The sequence below is a fragment of the Pavona decussata genome, unplaced genomic scaffold, assembly GCF_977016875.1.
Source record: "Pavona decussata unplaced genomic scaffold, jaPavDecu1.1 SCAFFOLD_13, whole genome shotgun sequence".
In the NCBI taxonomy this organism is placed as follows: Eukaryota; Metazoa; Cnidaria; class Anthozoa; order Scleractinia; family Agariciidae; genus Pavona; species Pavona decussata.
In genome coordinates this window covers 1,166,985-1,191,633 of record NW_028145436.1, presented here as the reverse complement: position 1 = coordinate 1,191,633, position 24,649 = coordinate 1,166,985, and the positions used below count along the sequence as shown (strand labels likewise).

At 40.1% G+C, this 24,649-nt stretch overlaps 3 protein-coding genes across 18 annotated transcripts in view; all 3 read left to right on the top strand.

Moving 5' to 3' along the window:
- The window catches only part of LOC146487783 (voltage-gated delayed rectifier potassium channel KCNH5-like), a 42,903-nt gene extending 39,697 nt beyond the window's left edge, over nt 1-3,206 (top strand). For all 11 annotated transcript variants that reach the window (XM_085127058.1, XM_085127020.1, XM_085127000.1 and 8 more), the window contains one exon: nt 328-3,206. In XM_085127058.1, the coding sequence (XP_084983184.1) occupies nt 328-1,035 (708 nt within the window). In that variant the 3' untranslated portion in view covers nt 1,036-3,206. The remainder of the gene's footprint in view (nt 1-327) is intronic.
- A 7,509-nt stretch (nt 3,207-10,715) lies between these two features.
- The window catches only part of LOC146487780 (uncharacterized), a 48,979-nt gene continuing 35,045 nt past the window's right edge, over nt 10,716-24,649 (top strand). For 3 of the 6 annotated variants that reach the window (XM_085126935.1, XM_085126914.1, XM_085126930.1), the window contains exons 1-9: nt 10,721-11,114; nt 11,258-11,349; nt 15,163-15,225; nt 15,460-15,517; nt 16,141-16,242; nt 18,196-18,273; nt 18,836-18,874; nt 19,403-19,504; nt 20,372-20,554. In XM_085126935.1, the coding sequence (XP_084983061.1) occupies nt 11,016-11,114; nt 11,258-11,349; nt 15,163-15,225; nt 15,460-15,517; nt 16,141-16,242; nt 18,196-18,273; nt 18,836-18,874; nt 19,403-19,504; nt 20,372-20,554 (816 nt within the window). In that variant the 5' untranslated portion in view covers nt 10,721-11,015. Of the gene's footprint in view, nt 11,115-11,257; nt 11,350-15,162; nt 15,226-15,459; nt 15,518-16,140; nt 16,243-18,195; nt 18,274-18,835; nt 18,875-19,402; nt 19,505-20,371; nt 20,555-24,649 lie in introns of all 6 variants that reach the window. The other 3 variants (XM_085126952.1, XM_085126923.1, XM_085126945.1) reach the window with 2 other exon arrangements.
- On the top strand, nt 21,484-23,049 carry LOC146487782 (uncharacterized). Its single transcript, XM_085125962.1, has one exon. It carries the CDS (start codon nt 21,796-21,798, stop codon nt 23,047-23,049), a length of 1,254 nt encoding a protein of 417 aa, XP_084982088.1. The 5' UTR covers nt 21,484-21,795.

Below are 24,649 nucleotides of genomic sequence, written 5' to 3'. Positions count from 1 at the left end.
TTCGGGATTTATCCTTATTTGAAGAATCACTATTGTTGCATACCACTTACCCTCGGAGGAAATTTTAAGATGTTACGAGGAATTTTTGCGGAAATCTAATGCACTGAATTATCAAACACGACTTGAAAAGTATGGGGTAGTATTCTGTTAGTTGCTTCTTTGGGATTCCAAAGGCTGGGCGTTAATTAAGTTTAGAAAGCTGGAAAGTAGTTATTGATCATTAAAACATTGGAATTAATTCCATAGTGGCTTGTGGACTTATGCGGCAATTAATCAACAGGGCCTACCAGTTGACTGTTATTGACATCTTGGCTCCTTGCTTTTCAGCTCAAGATTCGCAAACGTACCCCTCGACTGGAAATAGCCAACGAAGACGAAAGATCCGATAGACCAGCAAGCATCGGTTTTAGACCACGAAGAAATCGAAAGCTGAGCTTGGTCGAGGAGCTAGCGCAGAACTACGAGTTTGACAACAATGAAGTAGATGGCGGAGAAACAAGCGGGGCGGAAATTGACATGATGGTGATGCCGAAGGGGCGAACGAAAAGCTTCACTGGGAATACTGTTCGGAATCGCCCCGAGATTCCGGAATCGGGTACCGACGTATTGTCCAGTTTATCGGAGATGAAAGGCGAAGTGCGCCGAGAAATCGAAGTCATGAATATGAAAATGACCCAGCTTGAGGAACAAATCTCAACAATTCTATCAATTTTGAAAAGTCAGGGGCATTTGCATAGTCCCCGGGGATATGGATCTCCCAACGACAGCTTCGATAAAGGCCGGATGTCCTCTACTTCCTACCTTAACGATACAACTCCCCCTGAGGAGGCTCAGGAGCGCGGTAAAATTGAAGAAGATTCACTGCCGGATTGGCTCGCACCGACTGGGTCGCCTGTGGCCCACACAAGTGAGACGCAGGGAGGCAGCTCTGCCCAGGCCGCTAAGATGTTAAACGAAAATGCTAATCAAGATGCTCCAAACGCCGATCCAAGACTCATTCAGACGCTTAACCTATTCAAAATGGGGGAAAAATGAGCTGAATTCGTGTACAGAACAGAAATACGTAGCACACACGAGCAAGCGGAGTAGAGTTAGAGATCCACTCCAAGTAGTTGGCCGGAATCAATCAACTTGGAGACTGGAGCGTATGCTAGAAGATAGTGCTTTCTAAACACCCACCAGAACGCACTTCAGCCAAGTTAATAACGTGTTTAGAAAAACTGAATTCACAGAAGGCTGATATAGTAGAGATCATATTCATTTGGACAGTGAATTAGGTTAGCTGAGATCGAATGAAGAAAACGAAATGGCGAAAAAAAAATGCCACTGAGATGTGTTCCCTTTTGGCTATGACTGGCCGGGAGGGCCTTGAGCAGCCAAGCTAGAAGACTCATGGATCGAGAATGATAAATTAAGAGAAATTAGAACAATCCTTTACAGTTTGACGGTCAAGAGTATGACAGCTTTTAATTTAGTTCGCATATTTCCGTGAGATTGATTTGAGAATAGATTACAAGAAGCCCGTTGAACCAAAAAAGCAAATAGACCATTTCCGAGTTGCTGTAAACCTCATTATGAAAGCGAGGCTAAGTGCAAAGTTTTTAATATGAGAATAAGTTTTATTTATATGCAAACAAAACTAATTTTCACATGAAAAGCTTTGCACTTAGTCTTACTCTCGTAATTAGGTTCACATCATCTCGGAAATGGTCTGTTTTAGTGTCTTTTCTGGAGCTATCTTGGAATTGTGATTAGATATTTGCGTCGATCTTTAAAGTCACGAAAGTATGCGAATCAATTTAAGGTAGTAACTCTCTTTAGCCTTAGTGGCGCTGCAACGATCTTGGAAAGAAACTGAACAAATTGGTTGTCAACACTATATGTATCGTACTTAACGTACGTGTCGCATCATCAGAATTTTCTCTTGTATTGTATCGTATTTTAGTCAAGTTCAGGCACCTGTTCACGATCATAAACGTAAACTGTAACCACAGTTGTGGTCGTTTAGCAAATTGTAATGCATACATAAAAAGCGTGGGAAATTTTTGGCGCTGGGATGACAGCAGGTACCGTGTAAACTACGCACGTTTGTTTGCTGCCGTGCCTGGTTGCCGTTCTTATATAGTTCGGTCCCAGAATGCCCTCTGACCAACCCCAGGTTTCAGTGCCAATGCAGAGAGGGGTAAGAAGGAGGTCTGGGACAGGACTACTGTTGCCACCGTTTTTTGCTATTCTTTTTGAAAACAACTAGCAGTTACCCAGGCCTAGTGCTTGGCCGGACCTTGTCAACGGTAAACACTCCTGATGTAGGCTCGTTCCCAGGCTTTTTTGCGCTTATTTAGTGAGATTGAAGGCTTGGGACTGAACTCAATAGTCTTCCCGATTATATTTACTTCCCGATCAGCTCAACGGGTGACATCACATTCAACCGTGCGATAAGGTTGACTGGGTACGAGGATGCTCCCTGATGCAAAGAGCTGAACCCATTCACTGTCAAATCGAGAGAGGAACATGGAAACAATGTCAATTATGCGTTGATATGGGAAAATATGGACATGAAATGAATGGAATCATCTGAAAATACTCCGGCATAGTACGCTAGCGTGTATATTTGTATCGTCAAAATTAAGAATTTCATTCACAGGCTCAGAAGCTATAACCACTTTATAAAACATCATAAACAGTATCACAGAAATGTTTGGCTTAGTAGCTCTCATTTGAATAACATTCGGCCGGTACTTACCAAGGCCACCAAACGGTTCTTTTCGGTGAATATTTGTTCGGCATTTCAGGAAATGTGCTAAAATTTCTTCGTTTGGCACATGTCCACTGACCGAAAAGAACGAAACCATCCTGTATTAAAAATTTGTATTTCATTCCCAGACTTAAAAGTTATAAAACAGAACAGAAAACTTTCATTGAAAGAGTGAACTGATTAAAATTATTATGACTGGCTTTATTACAAGACGACGAACAGTACACCAAGTCATAAAACTATTTTGCAATCATTTATTGAACTATGGCTGAATGTTTTATTAGAAGATAGACCATCGCAGTAAGGTACAAAAATTAAGGCACTTACGATAGGAAAGCCTGGCTGTCTTTGTAATATCGATAATCGTCTGGTCCACGTCACAAAAAGAAATTGTAACCAACGAAAAAGCAATTTTCCGCATTTTGGATAATAATAAAACAAGGAAGGAAAACTTGAACTGGCGTTATCATTTAATTAAGTATCAAGATTTATTTTCATTGACAAAAGTACATGTAGAAAATACAAGATGGCTTTCTAAGTGCTTGCAAATTGTTACAATGGCGTCTGGACTGTTAAGGTAGAATTCTGAAATATTTCAACAACGGTCAGTTGTCGTGACTGACAAATTGATAAGAATCACCGCGCCGTTCTGTTACTACAGTGATGATAATTTTACCTCGCGAAATACTGACAAACGCTCTCCGTCATCATCAAAAATGTTCAAGTCCTTAGAGAAATAAATCATTTCTAATTACTGAGATGTTAATAAAATTAATGACGACGGCGATAGTGATGATGAGAAATAAAGCGTTGCATAATTTATGATTGTTCTTTATTCTTCTGCGCATGTCATGAAAAATTTACACTTCACAAATCTTTTTCACAGCCTTGCCACGTGACCAATTGAGAAACCACCAACAACTGGGAGAAAGAGGATTTTTGTTGGCGGTACAGAGTAAGACATGCGTCTGATCGGTTTCCCAATGCTAATACTTGACTGTTGTTAATCTTGCAAAAAAAGCAAATCAAAGCTGAGGTATCCGAACAGATGAAACTTAACGGCATCAGCTTACACAGATATGCGTTTAAAAGGACACTGAACTAGAATGCAAGCAGTCCCTTTCTGGATAGTCGAGCGGTCGCGTGAAATAGCCAAACGCGAAAAAAAAAAACTGGAGTGAACGAACGGAGGGGGGCTTGGTCTCTTCTCGGCTATTTTTCCTCGCTCCAGTCTCGCTGCGCTGTGAGCGCCCCCTCTCGACTATTCAGAAAGGGACTGCTCGCAGTCTAACACTGAACGATCTGAGAACACTGCAGGACTCAGCTTTTCAAATATTTAGCTTTTTAATATTTTCGTTGGGTGCCCCTGTCCGGTGGTGTTTCCAACTTGCATCATCCAAAATGTTTTTAACGGACAGGCAACAGCTTCAGCTCCTTCAGTAAATCCTTCACTATAATTAATATATCATGGAAGTTTGAAATCTCACTTTACAAATAGAACTAAATAAATGAATAATTACGGCTCGCATTTTTGTGCCAAATCACATTGGGCATTCCCTGAGTAAATTCTGAAGGCTGGAGGCTGCGCTTATGCATTGTCGACTCCAGAGCTCTTCCCCTTTGCGCATGACTGACGGCGTATGACGTAATCAAAGCCGAGCGGCTCTGGGGTCGAGAATGGCACCTAGGCTCTTCACAACGCGTGTCACGTGACCAGTCGTCAGGAGTTAACATAAACAGAGTAACTTCCGTGTAACATGAGTCTGCATATTTTCCCGATTTATATAACCTTCAATGGCTTGGCTGGAGCCTTCCTCAACGTGGAAATGTTGTTAACCTTCCACAAAAACAAAGCCAAATGTGTATTTCTTCAAAAGTGCAGCAAGCTTGTCATTTGTCAGTTTTGTTTTCAAGTCACGATGCTCGCCATCATCTCCGCTGAAGCGTGGTATAGCTTCCAGTATCAGCAACACATAGGCGAAGACTTCACATGGAACATGATCCTATTGATGTTCGTACACGTTTCCCTTGTGTTCTACTCAACAACATTTTTTATACTCGCTCATGAACATTTCAAACGAAGCTCATCCTTTAAGTTGTTAATCTCAGCGGCGTGTTTGGAGCTGATAAACGTCGAAATTTGCTTCTCAGCTTTATGTTACCCAGAGCTAACTTGGATTTTTATACCGGCATGGGATGTCATAGCTCTCTGTTTGGCGGAGGTTCTTGTGATACTATTTGCCAAGCCGACGAAATACTCTGGAGAGTCTTTGGTCGGTAGAATTATTAAAGGGCCTGGAAAATCCTTTGTAAGGTTGTTCCTAATACAACTCGGATTGACAGTTTCTGTAATAGTAATTGCACTGACAGCTTGGCCTCAAGCTTTGCTAGAAGTTATCTTCTGCTTAGATTTGATTGCATGCAGCTTTGTATTTGGAATCGCTCTACCCATGGCATTTAGCAATTTATTTAATTTAAGCTGTGGTCAAGAAATAGTACTTAGCGTAGATAATCTTTAGTTTATGTCGGGAAAGAACAGGAGTACCCAACGACTCGTTCATAGAAAATTAATTGTACGATACACTTAACACCAGCTGAGTGTCCCCACGTCAATCTTGGTTAATATTTAACGTTCCTGGGAAAAAAATACCCGCTCTTCACTGCCAGCGAGCAGGACTATTAAGAAATAAAAATCCCAGCCAGCCATATCAATGATTTCCATCAACGAGCTAGCAAAGATTGACGTGCGTGACCAGTGAATTTCTGTGGAAATCGACACAGCACAGGGAAATCCTACCATATGAACTCTGAAATCCTCTGTTGACGCGCAGTGGACATAAACGAAACGATTAATCTTAAAAGCAGAGGATTTCGCGTCGAAGGACGTCACTAAGAAGCCGCCATTGTTATTGTGTTGTTACCTTACCGCTTGTCAGAAGAGACTGCTGACGTCACGCGTACGACAAATCTAAACGCAAAGGGTTCTGGGTTACTATTCATCCCTCCTCTGGTGCGTGACTAAAGTATTGCATGATAAGATAGAAATTGAATGAGTAATACAAAAAACCAGGAAACATTTATTGCTCGACGTTTCGGGGTCATCGTGACTCCATTGTCAAGAGACTAGTAAAATAGCATGCAAATAAGGAGTACAAGATGAGCATAAATTAGAATAAACGGCCTAAACAAACACCTTGGCGCGGATGGAATCCGTTTGCACGTTCAGTGTTGGCCGAAACCGAAACGTCGAGCAATAAATCTTTCCTGGCTTTTTGTATGTCTTTGCTTCAGCGAATCCCTCCTGATCAAATGAATCAGTAATGCCAAGAAATATACCACATGTAACGCGAATAGGAGTTAAATTAATGGTGACAACAGGTGTACTGCATAAAACTGATACTGAACAGTTCTGCGCGTATCTATTATGCTAAATAAGGAAAAGAAACGCTTGTAATTGTGTAATAAGAACTAAATTAAATACATTTTCTTTATATAACAACTTTTTCATGAGAACGTTGAGCCTGAGAACACAGCAGATTTGCCCGATTTTAATAACCGTCACTGGCTTGGTTGGAGCCTTTTGCAATGTGGAAATGTTGTTAACCTTCCACGAAAACAAAGCCAATTGGGCATTTCTGCAAAAGCGCAGCAAGCTTGTCATTTGTCAGTTTTGTATTCAAGTCACGATGCTGGCCATCATCTCCGCTGAAGCGTGGTATAGCATCCAGTATCAGCAACACATAGGCGAAGACTTCAAATGGATCATCATCCTAGCGAATTTCATAGAAATTTCCTTTGTGTTCTTCTCAACAACATTTTTTATACTCGCCCATGAACATTTCAAAGAAACCTTATCTTTGAAGTTGTTTGTCTCAGCGGCACTGTGTTTGGAGCAGATACATGGCGCAATTTATTACTCAGCTTTATGTTGCACACAGCTAACTTGGATTTTTATACTTTCATGGAATATGGCAGCTTTCTGTTTGGTGGAGGTAGTAGTGGTAGTATTTGCCAAGCCGACGAAATACTCTGAACTTCAGAACAAAAGTAGTTCAAACGGTAGACAGTCTTTGGTCAGAAGAATGATTAAAGGGCTTAGAAACCCCTTTGTAATTTTCTAGCTAGTATACCTCGGATTGGCACTTCACGAATTTATATATTTAACAGTTTTTCCTGGACCTTTAGTAGAAGGGTTCTTCTGCTTGAGTTTGTATATTTGCAGCTGTATATTTGGATTCGTTCTACCAACGGCATTTAGCGAATTATTTAATATTCCCGCTGAGGTCAGGAAGGAAAAGGAATGTGTTGCGTAGCTTGATTTAGTTCTGATGTCCGTCGGGAAATAAGAACTGACGTGCGTGACCAGTGAATTTCTGTGCAAATCGACACAGTCCAGATGAACACCGAAATCCTCTGTTGACGCATAGTGGACGTTTACAAATTAAACGAGTGATCTAAAAGCAGAGGTTTTGCATCGACGGACGTCACTAAGAAGCCGCCATTGTTATTGTGTTGTTACCTAGCCAACGACACACTTGGCGATTTTATACGCCGACCGGCGAAAATTGCCAGGTGAGACGGCGATTTTCGCCGATCGCCGCGATCGGCGTATAAAATCACCGATACCGTAAATGATCTAATAAATGCCGGGGGCGTTTATTAAATTTCAAGGGTCCGAGGGGGGCGTTTAAAAGATAAGAGGCGTTAGAGAGAGGCGTTTATTCTAATAACTGTAACATGGTAACCTAAATACGGTATTATAACAACCTAAATAACAGAGCTTTAACATACTATCAAGTCCGTCCGCTGACAGGTCTAACCCGTCTACGATCCATAACGGTATATAGTACATACGAAGCGGCGGAAAAGGGTACTGGTAGTTCTTATAGCTCAATGTTAAGACGCAACTCGCACACCAGTGTTAATTAAGCAAGAACGCAAATAAATTGATTGATTGTATTGTACATCTGTTTCTAGTTTATGTGTGTTTTTCAGGGAAGGGGGGCGTTTGTTAGAGAGGGGCGTTTAATGCAAACTTGTCAGTTTAGGGGGGCGTTAATTAGATACATGTAGGAGGCGTTCATTAGAGAGGGGGCGTTTATTAGATCATTTACAGTATCTGCATGTCAGATTTCGCTGGCTTTCGCCAAGTGTGCCCGTTCCCGCGATTTTCTATGGTCGGCCACTTGTACTTATTCGCCAGCATCGGGTTGCACGTTGGGCCATTTCATCACATGACTTTTCAAAACTGCCACATCGCCGTAATCGGCGAAAAAAATCGCCAAGTGTGTCCGCATCAATCGGTGGCGAGAATCGTTTGCGATTTTCGCTGGCGATCAAATTCGCTGCGATTGGCGTATAACAGTATAAAATCGTCAGGTGTGTCGCTGGCTTAACCGCTTGTCAGATGAGACTCATGACGTCACGAAAAAATTCGATAATATAGATCTAAACGCAAAAGGTTCTGGGATACTAAATATACTATTCATGCCTCCTCTGGTGCGTGACTAAAAGTATCGCATGGGAAAATATTAACTAGCAGTAATCATAGCTTTAAGAGTGCGTATTAATTTGGCAAAATCGTGCACCCTTTCATGTTCGTTTTGGCAATTTGAATATTAATTTTGTTGTTGTAATTTTTTTACCTGGCTTTTTCTGTGTATTACCCAAAAGTAGCATCATATAGCAGAACATTTGAAGTTTTCTTTCCAAATAAATGACGTTAATAACTGTGTGATCAGAAAAAACGTTTCGTCCAATTTCTGTGGAATTGTTGTCCCATTGAGCCCCAAGTCGTTGCACGAATGTACGGCCAGCTGCGGGACACATTTTTACGTAGTCCTTTCGTCCTTTTATATCTGTACGTTATGTGTAACTACCAAGGTGAAATATTTGCAATAAACGAAGCTGAGTTTAACATTTCAGCAGCTCAAATATTATATAGACAGTATTACCGCGATACCGGTCCGCCTGTTGCGTGACACTGTCCAACTTTAAAAAAATTTAAATCATTTTCGGTATTAAAACGCTCCTAACAGCACTAATTCACCACCAGGATCTTTCCGCTGTGGACAAAATTCCGCCACTTGTCCTTACATTACTAACGGTCTTAAACATTATACATTTTCTTCCACAGGCGAAACCCGTAACATCACTTCACACTGACATAACCTGTAACACCAAAAATTTAATCTACATGGTACAATGTAACCGCTGCCAGTTACAATACATAGGTGAAACTAAGCGACGTCTCAAAGACAGATTCAACGAACATAGACGCCCAGTTGACAAAACTAACATTATATCCAAACCAACCACTGTTTCTGAACATTTTCTTTCTCAACCTAACCACTGCCACACTGACATGCAACTAATACCACTTGAAGTTATCCACTCCTCACGTGATTCAATCAGAAAAGCCAGAGAGTGTTTTCTTATAGATTTAGCGGGGACCTTGGAACCCCACGGTTTGAATAGACGTGATGAATTGTAATTTTTTTATTTTATTTTACTTATTTCCTTATCCTTTGGTACCACCTTGTAAACGTCATTTCCGCCTCAAGTTTGGCTGATTAGATCTCCTGTGAGATCCAACGTACAAGCAAGCAGGATCATCGTTCATGCTTTGCACCCAACTATTTTATCAAAGGTCGTTGCCCACGTGATCTCGCATTTGCAAGTTATAAGCCGCCAAAAATTTTTGCCTATGAAGCAATTTAAACTAGATCCACAAATAAAAGCTTCCTCAGATTTAGTCACAATCAATATCATGGGATGTCTGATTTTTTTTCATTACCTGAAAATATCATCAAATACTTACCTGTAAAAGAAAACATAGTCTTCACGAAAAGTGACAAAAGTATGCACAAGGTATTAAGTCAAGTATTCTCCGATAAAGACGGTACCTTGGTCAATGGAAATTTTTGTAAGAAATAGGATATTGTATATCACGTTTATTACACTCATTTATTTGTGATCTTACTATATGTATACATTACTGATTGTAATCTGCTTGTAAGCGCATTGTAAATTATATTAAAAAACCACTAAGAAGCATTTTAAGGGGTACAATTTCAATAGTTAAAGAAACTTTTGAATAGAGAGGAGCACTCAACGTACAAATTAAATGTTCTGTATATCTTTTTCCGTGGGACCTCTTGTTACGGAAACAAGTGCGTGTGCTGAGAGATCACTTTACGTCTAAATAAACCAAACTGAAAATTTTGTACTAGTTGAGGTATTGGCCCAAATAAAATTGCCCTTTGCCTTAGTGTCATCCCTGCAATCAGTTTGGTTTTTCAATACTTAGCTTTATGCATACCGTATTTCCTCGAATAATAGCCGGGGGCGATTATTTCTTTTTTCGCACCGAAGGGGGGCGATTATTCGAGGGAAGGCGATTACTCGAGAGAGGCGATTATTTCAAATATTTCTCACAGGAGGTCGTGCCCTAAATATTTTGTTTTATTATACCATTAAACAAAAAACTTATCACATCAAATATAAACTGAACATGGGCTTTTAAGTGTTTCAAATTTGTTTCGTTGACTAACCAATGTTCAATGTCAATATCTTCGGCGTCAGAGCCTGAAAAAGTGAAATACATGAGCATTACCATAGAAAAAACTGTAAAAAAAAACCCGGTTCTTTAGTAACCATTCAGTTGTGAACAATTAAATTGAAGCTTGTTTGTTACCCAAGATCAGTCAATTTTTAACTTGAGAGGGAGGAGATAAAAGAAAGAGAAAATGGACAGGGCGAAGGGGGCAATTATTCGAGGGAGGCGATTATTTTAAATATTTTCTTTAAAGCGGGGCGATTATTCGAGGGAGGCGATTAATCGAGGGGCGGCTATTATTCGAAGAAATCCTCTCTTCGCTCTGTAATTTAATATTCACGCACGCATTGCATGCCTATGTTTCTGTTGTAACTGTAGACCAGGATCCAGTTCCCTCGCACGCATTTTGCGGTGGCGGGCTGAAGAAAATTTTGAATCGATTGATCGCACTCGTACGTGAGTCGGAATCAGGCACCGTGTTATTTTAGCAAGGAAAACGGTTTCTTAGAAGGATTATCGAATGCTATGGAATGCCATGGAATAATTGTGTATTTACGGGTAACATAAGGTAGCCGGGTCTCGGGTGAGTTGCTCCCAGACAGCAATCGATTACTATTGCCGTATCGTTTCGATCACCAGACTGTACTGAGTTGGCCGAATGTACTCAAAGCACAGTCGAGAAGTGTCTTTAGTTGAGTGGATATGAACTCAGACAGAGTTGCTAGGATTCCTCCTCCTACAAAACGACTTGTAGTGCGGAAAGCGAACAGCCATCGAGACTTGCGTCCTCTGACAGAGCGGGTATGTGCGTATTCATTCTGTTTGCTCGAGTGAATCCTTCGTTCCAACGTTGTTGTTTGCTTGCTTCTTGTTCATGGATTAATGAACACAAGTCTTCTTTAGGATTATACTAAGTCAGCTTTGTTTGCCGTTATATTTTTCAGGCAACTCTTGAGAAGGTTTTGGGTCTTACCGTATCCAAAAATGCGGCCCTTGCTTGCGACCCGGTATCTGGGATCATTGCTTATCCGGCCGGGTATGGACAACTTTCTACCGCTTTTCCCGTACAAATTCTACTGCATATCAGTCTTGTTCTCCTTCAATAATGACGTGGAGTGGAAAAAATGTAATTAAGAGATGACTTTGCGTTCTGACTGATCATGGTTGATGCAGTAAGCTTATACACTAAAATATTTTAAGATAAACTCAGAGATCACGAGCTTACAAATCATTTATAACTGAACAAGTACGTGCCATTGGAACGATAACCTATTCATGGATTGAGGCTATTCCATAGGGTGAGGCTCTTTTTGGTTTCAAATAATAGTGGGTTTAATATCAATATTTTTTGAAGCCAAAATATTCTCGTGAACTATTAAATTGTTAAGTTGTGATTGTGAAGTCGCTTTTGCGATGCATCGATCGATTTGCACGGAATATTAAATTCAAGATTTAATACGAGCACAGCATAATGCAATTGATCATGATACATGACTTCCGTAGCATAATACGAACCATTTAAGCGATAACTTTTACGTCATTTCTAGTCTAATGTTGTTTAGATTGTTTTGCTTATCCAGAAGGCTGAATTTTGCAACCCGTCGTTTTTACAAAGCTGGCCGGCCTTGGGTTACGATATTTGCACCGAAATAAACTTACTTTATTGAAATCGTGTATATTGGGCCATGTGGCTGGACACGATGATTGCAATCGCTCATAAACTTATGGCAATTTGTGTACTCATAAACGGACGAAGAATTTCACTTTATTCAGCAAGAGTCGAATTCGTGCCATGCAAAATTTACAGAATCGAGCGGTGAAAGCTCATTTCCTATTTTGGTGTCATCGAATGTAGTGCGCTGAAGAAAGAGATTAAACAGTAATGAGATCTTGCGTAAAAACCGGTCAGATTTAATGGTCTCTCCGAAGGTCAGATGCAAGGTTATTGTGGTTTCAGAAAAATTTGGCTTTGTCGTCATTTGTATTTGTCATTTTCTATTGTATTCAAGTTACTCGATCCGGTTTGTGATCATAAAAAATATTCTTATGTCATTCTAAACTCGATATACCAGCACTTAATCTTTCCGATATTTTCCATCTCTCGAAGCAGTTGGTTTTGGCTGATTATTCACAGCTTTTTAACTCGATTGACAGCCTGTCTTATCGTAAAAGTTCATTAATATTATTTGCATTTCGTACTTGCTGTGAGTTCGATTAGAATAATCGAACGCATGCGAAGAAACAACGGACAAAATTAACTTAATCAAACAATAAAAGGTTTATTTACATGTCATATTTTCCCCATGGGAAATAGGTTTTCTTTCGAGTGAAAAGCCTTTACAAGCCTTGCAATAAATAACCCTTAATTTGATTGGTTTTTGCCTCCTAATATTTGCTTTTGAGCGCATGTTTTTTTGTGTTGCGACGGCTTGCTGTGGGACCTTTTGTGAATAATTAAATGTTTAAAGCTAATATCAGGTATTAAACAATAAACAAAAATTATAAAGTAGGAACTTTGTGTAAAATTCGTAATACAGTTCACTTTAAGTTGAAATCCTCCTACTTTCCCTTAATTTTTGTCCTGCCCTGTTATAACATCAAGTGTGATTTGAAGCTATCATTTGTCACAGTAGTATGGTACTATACAGTACAAGTTATATTGGTTGTCAAGGAAGAATTTACACCCAACAAAGAAGCAAATAATTTCAGTGACTTTAGCTATTTCTCCAGTCTTATCAGTTTATACTAATCTATGAGATGAGAGTTTTTAGCCAGTGTAGAGTTGCTTCTAGCGTAACAAAGCAATCTAAGAAAATAAAACAAGCGAACAGTTTCTTTTTTGTAAAATATTGGTTTCATGTGGCATTTGGTGTCCCTTGGGACCAGCCCCCAATTAGCACGATTAGTCGCAAATGTAACTGAGGGTCTTACAATTTATATACACAAATAAAATCATATGCTCAAACTGTGAGGAAGAACCAATGAAATTTACATCCATAGTTTTGATGCAAGAGAAGCAGTTCACAAATGAAGCAATGAAATCAATCTGCATAAATTTTCAAAGTTGCTGAGGACATAATAGTTTAGCAGCATTGTGTAGGCCATGGTTTTGAATTTCATCATTCAAGGAAGAAAAAATGTTTTCTGTGCTTAATTTAGAACTGCTTCAATGGGTACCATCTGTGAATCTAAGCATGATCATGACCTTCACCTGTTTGTATTATCCGTGACATGACTTTTCATCAAACTTTCAAAGTTTGAAGTTAATTATAAAGCTAATGGATGAAGCAGACAACACAAGGGTGAATTGGTTGATAGTGTAGATTAAATGAAACAGCCTTTTAGTCTGCAAACCAGAATTGTTTCTCGTCAACAGTTGTAGGTGTAACACTTTACCAAAAACAAATAATTTTCAATTCCCAGAAGTCTCAGGGTGGTTACACACGATCAACTTTGGATAGGACTGTACTGCATAAGCTGCCAAACCCTTACCCTATTTATGACAAACATTTTTCACTTCTCCTTTCTTGTTGATTACTTGAGTTAAAAAAAGACACTGTTTTTAACAGCACTACAATAGGATGCAAAGTTTATAGTTTTACTGCGGAATATATCCATACACAATAGCAAGGCTGTTGCTAAAGAAAAATTTCAAGGAGCCCACAAGGCCAAAAGCTAAGAAGTTAGAAGCCCAACATGTGAAGTGTTAGGTGCTGCTGCAAAAACTTTAGGTACCTAGAGCATTTTCTTTGGGGTCCCGGGCTAGGCTATATTGTACAGTCACTTGGTCACTTTTTCTGGTCCAAACAGTATCTGTAATAATAAACTTTGACTGCATTTAGGATCCTGGCAAAGATTCTGCAAGATTCTGTTGGATTTTACAAGATCTGAAACAATTTTATAGATCTAGGATGCATTTCTCTGGAAAAATCCAAGATTGGATTCCTGATCTAAGATCATAGAGATTCATCGTATCTGTTGTGGTTCAATTTTATCCTTGGTTTAATTTTTATTTCCCATTGTTTTAAACTCATTATCATACATTACTATACCCCAAAACAAAGGGAAATAAAATTTAAACCAAGGATAAAATTGAACCACAACATATCCAAAGAAACGAAAAATCTGACAATGGATTTTGTTATTGCTCGTGACAGCCCCAGAATGCAGTTTGCGCTTCTTGCAGCAGCTTTAAAATGACGGCAAGTTCGTTTTTCATATAGATGCTTGGCGATTTGCCGAGGAAATAGCACTTACCTTGATCATTCATGGTGAGAATGTAATGGCGGCTCTTCTTGGTTCTCATCAGAAGACTGCTTGCCAAAACAATTTTTTCGGATCCATTCCTGAAAGAAATGCATGGATCATGAATCCTAACAATCCGATTTAGATTTGATCTAAAGAATCCACCCCGAGTGTGGATACTTTGGATTCAAAATCCATTTTCGGATTTTAGTAAAGAAACCCAAAATCTGTTGTAGGATTCAATAATGCGGTTTCGGATTGTCCCTAAGAAACGCACCCCTAGTTTCCTGAGCAGTTGTTTTTAAGGGAGTGTGACTCCTATAAAAATGACTGCATGGGAGGCCTGATGTACACGTAAGATCTCAAGAAGAATTTTACCAGAGGCTATTCTTGGCCACACTACATGTAAATGAGGATGTGTTCGCCTTATCATATTTGCAAATGATAATAAATAGAAAAGTTTGGAGACAACACTGCAAGTCTTAAATCTGTTAACTCCGATTAACACTGCCCATACACAATTATTAAAAGAAACATAACATAAAGGCAAATTGAATACTCCCAGAATTTTATCATTTAATTCTCTCACCTGTTTGTTTTACAGGTGTGTGGTGGTTTTGTTCAATCCAAGAAAAAACAAGCAGAGTTTTGTTCTCAATACTTCCAGGTAAGGAAATTTAAAGAAAGAACATGATGCAGGGATAAAACTTTTCAAGTGTCTTTTTAACTTATATTAGAAAATGCTAGTCCTCTGTAATTGTATTTGACTGAAATACTTCAACGAACTCAGTAAGAGAAAATTAGATCGCAAAATTCTTTTCTATAGCTTAATATATTTTACTGATAATTGCTAAGAAAGCAACCAGTTTTAAGATGAAAAATATTTTGTTCATTCTTACAGGAAAACAATTACATCAGTTGCATTTTCTGGAGATGGGAAATATTTGGCAACAGGAGAAGTAAGATGCTAAACATTGATGTTACTTTTTATTGAGAGCTTATTTCACAAATGTTGATCTTTATGTGCAAAATTAATGAGATTCATCAAGTAAACAACAATAGAGAATACATGAACAGAAGTGAATTAATGGTCCCAAGAGCTCTGTAGAATGCTACAAGTCACACTGTATGGTCTACATACATGTATGTACTCTCCTTTGCTCAGAGAAACCAACAAATACATAATAAATATTATAGTCAACCAAGCAAGCATGAAGAACAAAAACAAATCTCATTTCTGCTCAAAGCTGACCATCAGCCACAATTTTTGCATCAAGCTCTGACCTTTGAATTATGTAACGAGGGACAAAATAAAAGCAACAATATTGCAGCCAAGATCGCTAAATAAATGATGTAATTTGCATGATCTGTGACATAGTTCCCTAGAAAATGGAGTCAAGATCACTCCGAAACGTCGGATCTTATCGTTTGTTTTTGCTGTTATATAATATCGCAGCAGCATTTAAAAAAGTATATATTTCATCTTCTCAACCCACTGATGATGAAGGTGCTTATATGTAGAAGACGCAAAAATTCTACAGATTTTTCAATTTTTTTAATTTTTTGACTGTCCAATTTTCAGAGTGGCCACATGCCATGTGTGCGAGTCTGGGACATGGAGGATCCATCTCATCCACAGATAGCAGAAATGACAAAGGGCCACAAGTTCGGTGTTGCATGTGTGGTAAGCTTGAATAGCAAATGTATCTGGCTGCGGTTAAAACTCTTACTCATGTATGTACCTGAGAAACTCAAGTGTCGCAAAAAAACAAACAAACAAACAAAACTATTTGAAGAGGGAAAAGTTGAGAATAGTGAGCTGCAAATTTAACTATAGAAGACCATAAATTATTTCCCGAAACGAGCACCTCTGTCATCAAGAAATTGGCTTGTATATTGAACATTTTATTGCCTGTGGCTGTAAACTTGGAGGTACTACGAGACTTGTGTATATGTTGTAGGTTAAAATGAATCCCAGGTTAAAATGATTTCAACCTAGGTTGATTTGTATTTTCCTTTGTTTCAGATTTAAATTACCCAACCTTAACAAAGGAAAATACAAATCAACCTAGGTTGAAATCATTTTAACCTGGATTCAATTTAACCTACAACATATACTCTTTACAGTCTATCAATCCATACCCATGAAATCAAAAGTTTAAGTCTATACCCTATTTTAGACAAAAATGGCTCAAAAACCATAAGCTTTGGTGCTACACTCACCTATATAGCCTATATTTAACAATTATTCACAGAAGTGGAGGTGAATAGTGGTGGATGTGGCAAGGTAAATATCCACCACTTTCACCGACACTGAGGTAAATAATAATTTTTTGCTTTAGTATATACCACACAAGCTGAATAACTAGCAGACCAAAAAAATTACTTTTTTCCCTAAGGAAACTGAAACGAAAAGGGAAGTCATTCTGTTTCTATTCGGCTGCACAGGTGAATAGTACTTGGCTAATCACCTCCGACAGGGCAAAAAACTTCCACTCGTCCGCCCGTCCGAGACGAGTACTCTCGTATCTCGGACGAGTGGATTTCCAAAAGCACTTGTCCTACGGGATGAGTAGAGTTTGCCTAAAAAAAGATGTTCTTTTCTACTGAGGTCTGAGTTCCCAAGCATTTTGGACATTGTAAACTAGCCTGAGTTTCGCGAAGTTTGGTTTCTTTTCACGGCAACTTTCTCGTTTTCGCTTCTGTTTTCCGAGAATACCTGGTTCTGTTGTTTCGATGAAGACTGGGATCCACATACCATATATGGAAATGACGACCTCGTTTGAGACAAGGTGAACGATGCAATTACCGTTGTGGCAAGTTTTGTGATTATTAAAGAAGTAATAAAACCTGTGAAAAAATATGAAGAAAGCCGAATTCGAAAATTCCAACCAACATGGAAAAAAGAATTTCCCTGGGTTAAAATTGACGTGGAGAAGAATGAAATGTTCTGCATTGTGTGCCGCAGGTATCCAACTGTAGCCAATAAGGCGAGCCGGCTTTATGTCGGCATCAATGGATCATCTGCTACTGATTTTCACCGTGATTCTCTTGTGAGTCACGAGAAGAGCCATTCTCATTACTTTGGTTTTCAACGAGCTAAAAGCAAAGAAAAACCAGAGCAGGCGCCGCTACAGTGAAAAAGCCGAAAAGGATTCAAGGGAGTCATCTTAGATCGCAGTTTTAATGTCTCATAGATGTCATGCATTTTCTCAAGTCGTGTATAAAGAACGTGAGTGATCCCCGATGTGTCTGTTTAAAATGGTGTATTAAAAAGTGCAAAGAACAACATAAATTGAAATAACTGTTAAAAGAAATACTCGAGATTTGGTACAAACCAGATTATACAATTTCTACGTTTCTTTATGACATTTTGTTATTCACTTTAATAATTATTTCGGACTAGTAAATTTAACTTTCGGACAACCAGAATCTGAATGTTACTCGTCCAATGGACAAGTGGAATAAAAAAAAAGTTTTTTGCCCTGTCAGAGCTAGCCAATCAGCGCACACGAAAAACACTATTCACTTGTGTGATATATACTAAAAGAGAATATTCGCCCCACCCCCACCAAATGAGGAAATTGGTATTAAGCTTCCATTGTATAAACCTGAGTTATCCCTGTGTTTCTTTCAGGCATTTTCTCCAAACCTGAAGTATGTAGCATCTGTTGGTTTTCAGCATGATATGATTGTGAACATCTGGAACTGGAAGGTTTGTATGGTGTTATTAAGTTACGTAAACATCTAACACCACTTCATGCAACACCTGTGAACTCGCCACACAGCACTTGGCAAGCATCCAGTTCTGTTTTCATGTTTTGTGTTCATCATCATTTTATGTTTAATATTTTAATTTTTTATTATTTTTTAACATTAATCAACCACTGCATAGAGTTTTTGAGGTAATACCTCGTATGGGAACAGGAGTGGCAGGCAATAAGCGTCAGCTCTGAGACTTTTGCAGTGTAATAGTACGTACTGTATTATTAAAAACTGGATTGATGGATAATGCAGTTCCAGAGTATTGATTGGCTTAGCGGCAATAGGATATCAGCTATTATATACAACCAGCAAAATCTAGCCACATTTCCTAGTTGTATTTAATAACAACAATTATTTCTTTTGTGCTTGTTCAATATGGGATGATTATGTAGCCAACCTGGTACTACATGCCTTGTTGGCTGTCATCTCATATAGTGGAATAAACGGTTAATTATCAGCATAGTTTACATCTCTAACTTAAGCTTAGTCATTATTGTTATTTTTTTCTTCAGACTAGTACAAAGGTTGCAAGTAATAAAGTTTCTTCAAAAGTAAGTGAAATGACATGGTGTCTTTACACAAGCTTTTGATTAATTAATTGTTTAGAAGAAATTCACGAACTGTTTCAAACTGGATGCAATGGGTGTCTACACTGTATTTACTTGTGACTATATGACGTGCTCGACGAAACGTTAACACCTCTCAGCCTCCATCTACTCTTGAACACATGTGCATCATATGTTGCTGTGCATGCAAATCCAAGATTGGTCTAGAGCCTCGCACAAGAGACGCCATCAACCTAGTAACACAATCACAGACTGACTGCTGAACACTCATCTTTTGAATTGAAAGGAGAGATCACTATATGACGGCATTAATGTATTTCAGTTGGACCAGACGTATAACAATCAAGTACATTGTTTGAAAATTCACACTCTGGTTTTTCATTTTTAACTTTGTTAAACTGCCTTGTGACTCTCGTAGCATTTGCTCCCCAGCCCCCTCAAAAAAATAGGGTATTTATTAAGTGAGTAAACAATGTCGTAGATAATCAAGAATACTTTGTTATTTCACTGTAGGTATCAGCTCTGTCATTCTCCGAGAATGGAAGTTACTTTGTCACGGTTGGAATTCGTCATGTTAAATTTTGGTATTTTGACACTGAGTCCAACAAATCGAAGGTTAGTGAGACTTAATATATCAAACTTAAGAAAGAGTGTTTTATCTGATTTCCAAACACCAAGAAGTGGGTTGAAAAAATGAGGTACAGGAGAGGTGTTTGGAAGTCGTATCACTCTTTTGAGTGTTTCTTGTAATCTTCTCAAACTCATTAATAATTCATGAACAGAAAACAAAGGAAATCACTACCGTGAAGGAGGTTTGGAAGTGTGATCTTAATTATCATAAAATTTTGTGAACTTTTGCTTTGAATTTCTCCAAGAATTATCAATAGTTTGAGAAGCTATGTCAAAAACTCGAAAGAGTGTTTCCTCCTATTTCCAAACACCTCGAAGTTGGTTAAAAAAAACTCGGCTGCGCCTCGTTTTTCCAACCCACTTCTCGATGTTTGGAAATCAGAGGAAACACTCTTCCTCGTGTTTGATCTGTTACTTTTCAAACCATTTATAACTCTTCTTGACAAATTCAAATCAAAAGCTCACCAAATTATATGATAATTAAGGTCACATAGGTCACATTTCCAAACCTCCTTTACATGTACAGTGGTGAATAGACCATTTCCAGGTTGTTTTGAACCTCACTATGAAAGTGAGGTTTCATGCATAGTATTTATTTATGAAAATTATTTTTCAGTCACATGCAAAAAAACTTATTTTCTCGTGAAAAGCTTTGTACTTAGCCTTTCTTTTTGTAGTGATGTTCAAAGCAACTGCCTTTGATGAATTCCACTTCATGAATTATTAATGAGTTTTGGGCAAATATATGAACTGCAATTACAGTAAAATGTTAAGTACTTCATTCTATTAAAATGATTGACAATATCATCAAAATGACTGCTCTCTTAATTTTCCTATCCTTTTCCTACATAGGTATCAAAGACGTTAGTTATCAATGGCCGAGCTGCTCTTTTAGGAGAGCAAAGGAACAACACGTTTTATGATGTGGCCTGTGGGCGAGGACTTAACTCTGACATAACGTACTGTGTGTCAAGTTCAGGTTTATTGTGTTCTATTAACAGCAAGAGAGTGTTGGACACCTGGGTGGAGCTCAAGGTACTTACCATGATGGATTGAACAACAGTACTGTCTGTCTTTCATATATATTCATATTAATTTAACTTATTCATCCTTCACTGGTATAATAATACCTTTATTTATTACCTTTGGCTAAAGAATTATGGTAATATTACAGTAAAAAAGAAAGAAATTCAAAACACAACATGTATATATAGTATATTATGGTATATTATCATGAACTCACAATATATGAACTCACAATACAGGCCATCTGATATTATGCGATGGTGCGATTTCGCACAATTGACCTCAAATCGCATCCAATCGCACAATTCATAAAAAATCGCGCAATTCACAAAAAATCGCACGAGACGATTAAATTTCGAAGAAGCCCAAGAAACGTTCTGAAACCATCGATTTCACAAACAATCGAAGTTCAAGGCGTCATTTTCGTTTTTGGCAGTTTCGGGGCCTGGTGCTAGTTTTTTCGTTCTTAAAGAATTGCCTATTGGTGCAACGCAAACGATTCTTCAGTTTGAGTTAGCCTATCAGGATTGCTGATACAAATCCATCACATATGATCCTTCTGCAGAAGAAACAAAAAACGTTGAGCCAAGGTGGTGCATAATACCTCGGTGGAATTCGGCAAGGAACCGAGGAAACTTCAACGTGGCCGTTCGCTTTTTTTTTTGGCAGACTTTGAAAGCTGCCGCGAATGTTTACATCTTCGGCGTAGTGTTACAAATTTGCATAATTGTTATCGAGATCATCTCAAAAGGCAATGTCATGTTTTCTTCAATTTCGGATTGTAACAGTGTCTTCCTCTGACAGATGACTGGATTACTTGTTCACTAAACCTAGTTTTAAGAGAGTTTTACAACAAAATTGTAAAACACAGTTAATGGCACGTGACGCCTTTTGCCCTGTGGGGCATTGCTTGTATTTTACTTAAAACTCAGTACTTGGTACTGTAAGGTACCATTGTATTTATTGTCTAGGCATTTATCTATAATTCTATCTTAGTATGTTGCAATTCTGTCTGGATACTAGTTATTTCGGCCTTTCTAACTGGTTAAATCTTCTGTATACCCCATTCATGTCTCTATTATTATGATGTAAGGTCTAGCATGTAAATGGTACAAGCCTGGCAATTGGCTCAGGCATGGAACACTGTCTAGGTATAAAACGCTGTGTAAAAGGTTTTAACTCACATTTCTTAGGCAATTGTTTGCTCGCTGTTAAGCTGTGTAAAATTTTTGTTCACTCGTTTTCTTCTAATGGCTCGTCCTCGTGCTTCGAAACGTTCCGCTGCCGTCAACCAGTTGTCCTCACTGTCCAGCGAGGTGCTTCGCTTGCGTCTCCAAGCGCTTAATCTCTCCGTACGTGGGTCTCGCCAGCAGCTAATAACCCGCCTTAAATCGGCTCTCAAAAGCCAAGCCACTCGTGCCGGCTGTGCCATGCCCGTTCGTCCCGGGAGATCTTCCCGTCGCAAGGACAAACCTAACGCTGCTTCCGCGTCGGTTCAGCCTTCGGATCAAAACAGCGAGCACGCCAGCGATTCAGATGGCAATTCTTCGTCGATGGAAGATGATTCTCCTTCTTTGGACGACCTTTTGAGCCTCCAGGATAGCTCAGCTCTTCCCCCGGCGGTCAGTTCAGCGCCATCTCCAGCTGATGCGCCCTTTAGCGATGGCCAGTTACGCGTGTTGCAACAAACGGTGCAAGCGGCTGTGCAGAACGCTCGCATCCAGCAGGAAAATGCGAACGTGCCCCATTATACGTCACCTCCGATTCGCAACACAGGCATGGCTTCGCCTCTTGGTCTTCAACGGCCTTTGGACCGCTCTTTGGAGGAGAAAATCCTGCGGGGTGAGTACGTTGATTTTGCTTTACTGTTACCAGACTCGTTAACTCACCCCCAGGCCCCAACCCTTCAGTTTCGCTTAGAGGATTCGTCCCCAGGCTCCGCGGGCACCCCTATCACCATGGTTCGTAAAAAGAAGCCCGTGATTGACTCTTTTCACAAGTGGGTTGACGCCTTCACTACGTTTATGTTGGTGGTGGTTAATGCTTACCCTGGGAGAGCTGCTGAACTGATCAAATACCTCCAGATCATCAGCCGCGCAGAGGCCAAATTTAGAGGGCTCACCTGGCGTTACTACGATGAGCAATTTCGTCGCCGCGCCGCCCAGGATCTTTCTCTCAATTGGGGTCTAGTTGATTTGGAGTTGTGGACCGTCACCTTTTCGGGTCAGGCTAAACCTCATTGCTTCCTGTGTTCCAGCCCCTACCATGGCCAAGGTGATTGCCCCATTGCTGACCCTGCCCGTCGCTCACCGAGAGGCACCAGTTCCTCGCACGCGCACTGTTTCAACTTTAACAAGCCCAGTGGATGTTCCCGTGTTGCCTGCCAGTTCCCCCACGTGTGCAGCCGCTGCCGCTCTCCAGCCCACCCTGTCACACGATGCCGCACCGGTCGCTCAGAGGATGCTTCCAGGTCCCAGGTCGCCAGCCACCCTGGCAAGAAATAAAGTACTCCAGCAGTCCCGTTCCCAGCAACCTTTGGTGTCCTCTCCTATTGATGTCGATGTCTTGGAGCATGAACTTCGCAGCCATCCTAATCGTAACTTTGTTAATAGTTTACTTAATTCACTTAGATTTGGCGCACATATCGGTTATACCGGCCCACACCTCCCCAGGGTTTCTCGCAATCTTATCTCTGCCTCTCAACACCCCGACGTAGTCTCTCATAATATCGACAAGGAGGTTAAGTTGGGGAGGGTAGCGGGTCCTTTTTCTTCGCCTCCTCTCCCCCTTTTGCAATGTCACCCTATTGGTGTGGTTCCTAAAAAGCACACCTCCGAGTGGCGTACCATTTACCATCTATCATACCCTGAAGGGGCTAGCGTCAATGATTTCATTCCCAAAGACCCATACTCCCTTCAATATGTTCGGGTGGACGATGCTATTCACATCCTTAAGTCTTTGGGCCCGGGGTCCTTCATGGCCAAAACTGACCTGAAATCTGCCTTTCGTCTCATCCCCATTCACCCTGACGACTGGCATCTCTTGGGGATATATTGGAAGGCTCAGTATTTTGTTGACCTGTACCTCCCTTTTGGGCTCCGTTCTGCCCCCTATATATTTAACCAGCTCTCTGATGCATTGGAATGGGTTCTCCACCATAACTACGGTCTCCGCAATATCCTACACATCCTTGATGACTTTTTTATTGCTGAACGTTCCCGTCTAGATTGCTTAATTTCCTTTAGCACTCTCTTAAGAGTTTTCATGTCCCTGCGTGCCCCAGTGGTTGCGGCTAAGACCTTGGGCCCCTCCCAGGTTCTAGAATTTATGGGTATTGTCTTAGACTCCACCCTGATGGAAGCCCGTCTCCCTGAGGACAAACTTACCCGTCTTAGGGCTCTCCTTGCCTCCTTCAAGGGTCGGCGTTCAGTTCGCCTGGTAGACTTGCAGTCTCTCATAGGGACTCTGCAGTTTGCCTGTAAAGTGGTTGTCCCGGGTCGTACCTTTTTACAGCGTATTGTTAATCTTTCTAGAGGCGTTCGTAATCGTTTCCATCATATCCGCCTTACCAAGGAATTTTTCAAGGATCTTTCTATGTGGGAAACTTTCCTTACTGGGTGGAATGGTCGCTCCTTTTTTCTAAACTCCTCCATTACCCCTTCCCCCCATATGGAACTGTTCACCGACGCTGCTAGTACCATTGGGTTCGGGGGGTACTTTAATGGGAAATGGTTCCAGGGAAGGTGGCCCCCACACATGGCGCTTTGCAAAGACAAAGGGATTAGCATTGAGTGGCAGGAACTTTTCCCCATTGTTGTAGCTTGTGCTATTTGGTACCCCCATTTTGCCGGGAAACGCCTACAATTCTGGTGCGACAATGAGTCGGTGGTTGCTATCATCAACTCGGGTCATTCAAAAGCCCCTCGCATTATGGACCTTCTCAGATTCCTTACCCTTACTTCCATGAAACACAACTTTTTTGTGAGGGCACGCCACGTTCCTGGGGTATCTAACGACATCGCTGACGCTCTGTCCCGATTTCAGGAGGCGCGTTTCAGGACAGCCGCCCCCACGGCTGATCGGGACCCTTGCACCATCCCGCCT